This window comes from Trichechus manatus, unplaced genomic scaffold, assembly GCF_000243295.1.
Source record: "Trichechus manatus latirostris isolate Lorelei unplaced genomic scaffold, TriManLat1.0 scaffold00008, whole genome shotgun sequence".
NCBI lineage: Eukaryota > Metazoa > Chordata > Mammalia > Sirenia > Trichechidae > Trichechus > Trichechus manatus.
Genome location: NW_004443944.1, coordinates 28,606,195 through 28,611,500, shown reverse-complemented (window position 1 = coordinate 28,611,500; position 5,306 = coordinate 28,606,195). Strand labels below are relative to the sequence as shown.

Here is a 5,306-nt window from a genome sequence, read left to right as displayed (position 1 = left end):
TCTGGAGATGGGGGTGAGGGGGTGGGAGGTGACATGAGAGCAGTGAGGAGCAGTGAGGGTGCCAACTTGGAGGGTAACAGGGCCACAGACAAGGTCATGCGAGGGACAGTGGCCAGTGGCAAAAAGAAGATGCCCCAGTAGGGGAAAAAGAAATCACCGGCAGCCTTGATTCCCCAGTGGAGAGGCAGATGATGGCCCTTTAAATGGTAGGCAGTTAATTCTGTGAGTATGTGGGGGTGGGACAAGAGGCCAGGGCAGACACTGATGAAGTGGGGATGATTTTAGAGGAAATGAAATCCCCGATTTCCCTCCCATTTAGGGATCCGTTTTGGAGACAACAAACTTGACTGAGGAATGTCAGAAAGAAAACTGAACTCTGTTGCCAGGGTCCAACAGAGCAGATGGAGCTCCAGACCAGCAGGCCCTTGGAAGGAACAGGAATGGGGTTAGAGGTGAGCATTGGCCCTGTTCAGCCTGTACTCTCTGTCCCATTCTGCTTCAGTTTCTAAGGGCGGGGGGTGGGGGGGCGGCGGGGAGGAGTGGGCCCTGGAAATGAAGTTTACATGCGAGGCAACCTACCTCCCCTCCCTGGACAGTAATTCTTTGAGCTTTGAGGGGTCAGTGGGTCCACTGGAGTAAACAAGAAATTTGCCACAGTTTTAGGCACAGTTTTGCCTTCTATCCCAACAATGTACACTTTAATCTAACAGTCTAACAGCCTCACATGCGTCACCCCTGCCCCATCCCTCTCCCCCTCTCTCCCACCCCTGCCCAGTCAGCATCTCATCTGCCTCAGACACAAAGGTGACTCAAGGAGGAGGTGGCACCTGTGGCTCTCACAAGATGAGCTTAGGATAGCACCATATCTCCCTGGAGAGTCCAGAGGCCAAGAAGCCCCAGCTAAAGGAGCGATCGTGGGCTGAGCCTCATTGGAAAACACCGTCTCCTGGGTCTCAGTCCCACTCAAAGTCTGTCTCCCTCAGCCGAAGCCTGTCCCTGCCAGTCGGAGTGGCAGAGGGGCAGAAATCCTCCGAAAGGGGGACTTGTGGATGGAAAGGGACTTTTCGCTCAAGTCATACAGAGAGAGAGCAAGGCTGTTGGAATCCCTTTCATTCAGGCTGTGTAGACGCTCCTAGCTGCAGCTTCCTGATTCCAGGAGTATGAGGAGGGGCTCTTGTGACCAGCATCCTGGGGATGTGCCACCCAGGAAGTCAGAGGGCCAAGGCTGCTACCTGCAGCCACAAGACTCCACGACCATGTCCTCATACTGCTTATAGACCACGTTGTTGGCAGAGTCGATGAAGAGGATGCTGATGGGACTCAGCCTCGTGGGCACACAGCAGGTAGGTGGCGTGGACTCAGGGTCCATGGAGTTCATCAGAGTCTGGATGACCGCATGGTTCGTGGGCTCCAGGTGGGAGCGCAAGGGGAACTCGCATAGCCCCTCACAGTGGAAGGCCTCATACTCAAGGGGTGCAATGATCCAGTCATCCCAGCCCATGTCCTTGAAGTTGACATGCAGTGCCTTCCGACTGCAGCGGGCTTTGGGGTTCTTGCTGGGCCGCTTGCCCTGGCGAGTGGCCAGTGGGGCCCGTCGTTTTCGACGCTGGCTGAACAGGTACTCATACACAGTCTTGTCATCCTGGCCAGAGCGGGCCTTAATCTCATTAAAGAATAGGTCCCGTTTCTTGGTGTGGCCAAACACCAGGAAGAGGGCCTTCTCATGGACCTGTCGGGCAGCCCGGTCAAAGCCCAGGCCACGGAGGTCTACAGCCCGGCCCCGTTCCCAGGCTTCCAGCTCCAGGCACAGCTGGGCCGAGTTTTTAAAGTTTCGGAAAAGCTTCCAGATGTCGAACACCTCCCAGCCAGATCCATCCAGGCCTGGCACGGAGCGCACATCCAGCAAGGCTGCTGGCTGCCGGCCGCTGGGGCAGCTGGACAGCTTCAGCTGGGCAGTCCGCCCGCTACCGGGGGCCGCCGGCTTGGCCGCGTCTGAGGGCTTCTTCCGCAGGATCCGCAGCTCGGCCCCCAGCAGCCCGTCCTTCTCCAGGGCACTTATGTCAAACACATACCTCTGCTTCCTGACCACAGGGCCTCGGTCATCTAGAAAGAACACCCAGAAGTCATCCTCTGTACCCTCAGCAAGGGAGCCAGTCACCTCCAGGTCTCAGGGGAGGGCCACAGAACTAGTTTTCTATAACCTCTTTCCTACTCTGACAGGGTCCAAGACCCAAACTGCTGAGAGCCATTTTCAAAATGAAGGCTCTTCCTACCCAGCACACCAAGCAGGGGTGTTTATCTGTAGATGTGGCTATGGGTATCTGAGTGGTTCTTTGTGATTCTGGGTACTTGTGTTAATGATCTATCTGTATCAGAGATTCATCAACTTTATAACTACCTTCTACATATCCCTCTCTTAGCCATTACCTAATTAGACACCTCACTTGTAAGGTAGGTGGGGTGGGCATTATCATTTCCCCAGTTTTCATGGAGTAGGAACCTGAGGCTCAGAGAAGTTAGGTGACTTTCTCACAAGTCACCCAGCTAGGAAAAAACCAGAGTTGTAACTGTAGCCTAGAACTTTTTATACCTAATCATGAGCCGCTTCTACTATACCTTAAAAGAGATCTTAGTGCTCTCGTTTTATAGATGAGGCAGAGAGAGGGCAAGTGACTTGCCTAAGGTCACACAGTGAGTTAATTACAAAGCTGGTCTACAATCCAGTTTCCCCAAGCTTCCCAGGCTAATGATTTTGCTGTGTATGTGTTTTATACCCTACTCAATGTGTGAGTGTGTATATGTGACAGTTTGTGTGTGTGTGTATATATGTGTATGTTTGGGTTCATATGCGAATGTGAAGGGTAATGTATGTGGTGTTTATGTGTATGTATGATTGGGCTTGTATGAATATTTAGAGTGTGTATGCATGTGTATGATCCGTGTGTATGTAAGAAGTATTTGTGCGTGGGTGTGTGTGTGTGTGTATGATTCCACATGTGTGTAAAACTATAAGACTGTGTATGAGAGGCTCAGTAGTCCAAATCAGCATGCCCTCCTTCCAAAATACCAATTTGCCATTGGGGAGCTTTCACATATTCTCTAGAAGGTAACTAATTAGGCCTTTAAACTCCCCATCTCCCCCTCCCCAAACTCCCTTAGTGCTGGGGGGCACAAGGACTTATTTTATGAGCCCCCAAGGGGTCACAGCTTTCCCTGGCTGGGCAGGCAGCCAGGCCACCTCCCCCACCTCAGCCAGACCTGCTGCCTTGGTGACTCCCCCATCCCGCCCCGTATCATTCCTCTACAGGCCAGCTCTAATAACGAGCCTCTCCCACTCTTTGACCCCTCCCCCATCCTGCCAGCCAAAGTCCTAAGACTTCCAGAAGCAGACTATATCAGCTGCGAGCAACCTTAACAACCTGCGTCCAACCCCCTCTTCACACTTATGGAGAAACTGAGGCCCTGGTAGAAGGGACTTGTTGAAATCACACAGCAAGTTTAGAGAAGCAGCCAAGACAGTAACACCCGGTGGGCAGGGGGAGAAATGAGGGAAACAGGTTTTCTCCCGGAACAATGATGAAAATTATCTGCGTTCTGCTCTGTCAGGACAGGACATAAAGTTTTCATATCTGAAGGGCTCTCAGAAATCCATTCCAACCCCTACATAGTTGTACAGATGGGCAAACTGAGACCTCAGGGGAAAAGGGCTTTCCCGAGGTCACATTGCGAGTTAGACCCTAGGTCTCCTGCCTCCCAATATGTCTAAACACTGTTCCATGACTCCAAGATGCTCCATTTACTGTCTTCACCTACCCTACCTCCTCTGCCCCCTAGCCTGAGGGCAAAGTTGAGAAACCACCTAGAGATGCATTTCTCTCTCTGCCATCTGAGAAAACCTACAAACCCCTGGAGCCTGGAAAGTTTGGCCAACGCACATAGGTACAGAGCATGGCTTGGCAATCAAGGATCTTGGAGTCTGGTCCTCAAGTCTGCCAACAGCTGGTTGTATGACCCTGAGCAGGTCTTGTCTCCTTTCTGGGCACCTTGCAGGAATAGGTGCCCTCCAGCTCTGACATATCATCAGCCCAAGATCTGGTATGTATAAGGTAAGTCCCAGATACCCTCCCCAGGCCAGATGCACACACGTCTCCCACCAGTGCAGTGTCAGGGCTCTGAAAGCCCCTCCACGCATGCCAACACCCCTCCCTCAAGAGCCGTGCCCCTTCGATCCCGCCCCCTCACCTTGCCCTTTGTCAATAAAGCTGGTGATGGTGTTGGCCAGGCCAGCCTCCAACTTCACGCTGCTGTTGCCTCCCTTTCTGTCAGCATCGGACAGCGTCCTGTACAGCGAAAGCATGTACTCGTGGGGCGTGATGGGGGGCAGGCGGAACGGCTCCTTGGGCTCTCGAGGGGGCCCGGGCTCTCTGGCCTTCTTCAGCAGGAAGGGGCTGGGGGCAGATCCTGCCTTTGGGGGTGCCTTACCCCCAGGAAGCTGTCCTTTTGGGGTCACAGTCCGTGCTGCAGCCTGCCTTGTCTGGGGAGGGTGTCCTGGCTTGGGTTCAGGCCCATTCGATCTGGGGGGAAGCTTTTTGGGTTCACCCTTCTTGGGCTGTGTCAGGCCTCCTGTATGCCCATTGCCCCCCTTTGCCCTCGCATTGGCAGCCCCCCCACCATAGCTGTGACCCCCTGGCCTGAAGATGTTCCAGGCCACAGGGGGCCTCTCCTTGGCCTCTGCTTTGGCCAATCCTGGCCTGGCCCCCTGGGGTCTCTGGCCCAAGTCAGGGGCACCCAACACAGTGCAGATGAATTCCAGTTCCAGCCAAGCCAAGTGCCAAAGCAAGAAAGTGAGGAGTTTGGGGAGTCTCATCCTCTGGCCAGCCGCTGAATGGCACCAAAGAGAACGGCGGCAGCAGTGAAGGTGCCTCTGGTTTGGCAGGAAAAACCATGAAAAGAATGGACCCTCAAAAGCAGCCGCAGCAGCAGTAGCAGCAGAAGGAAAGGCTTTCTCCTCAGTCTGAGACTCTTTAAGTCTGCCGGGTGTGTGTTTGTATCCAGTCCCATAGTGGAAATGCTCTCGGATCCAGACGTGCACCAGTCTCCAGTCAGCAGCTGAAAATAACTCGTTCTTGAAAGGAGAAAGCCGACCGCCCCCTTTCTCCTGCACAACTGACTGAGGGCTTGAAGGAGGCTTGTATAAAGCTGAGGGATTTTTCCAAGAAGGAAGAATGGCGTAATGCTGCCTGTGTGCTCCAGTTTTTTTTTTTTTAAGTTTTGAATCCTTTCCAGTGAAAATACTTCACACACAC

General features: G+C 53.4%; 1 protein-coding gene across 1 annotated transcript; it reads right to left on the bottom strand.

Annotated features, from left to right (window-relative positions):
• Positions 1–657: 657 nt before the first annotated feature.
• On the bottom strand, positions 658–5,124 carry GDF5 (growth differentiation factor 5). The gene is made up of 2 exons (XM_004370402.2): positions 4,243–5,124; positions 658–2,103 (listed from the first exon to the last, which is right to left on the bottom strand). The coding sequence occupies exons 1-2, from the start codon at positions 4,865–4,867 to the stop codon at positions 1,229–1,231; spliced, it is 1,500 nt and encodes a 499-aa protein (XP_004370459.1). The 5' UTR covers positions 4,868–5,124; the 3' UTR covers positions 658–1,228.
• Between the last annotated feature and the right edge of the window lie 182 nt (positions 5,125–5,306).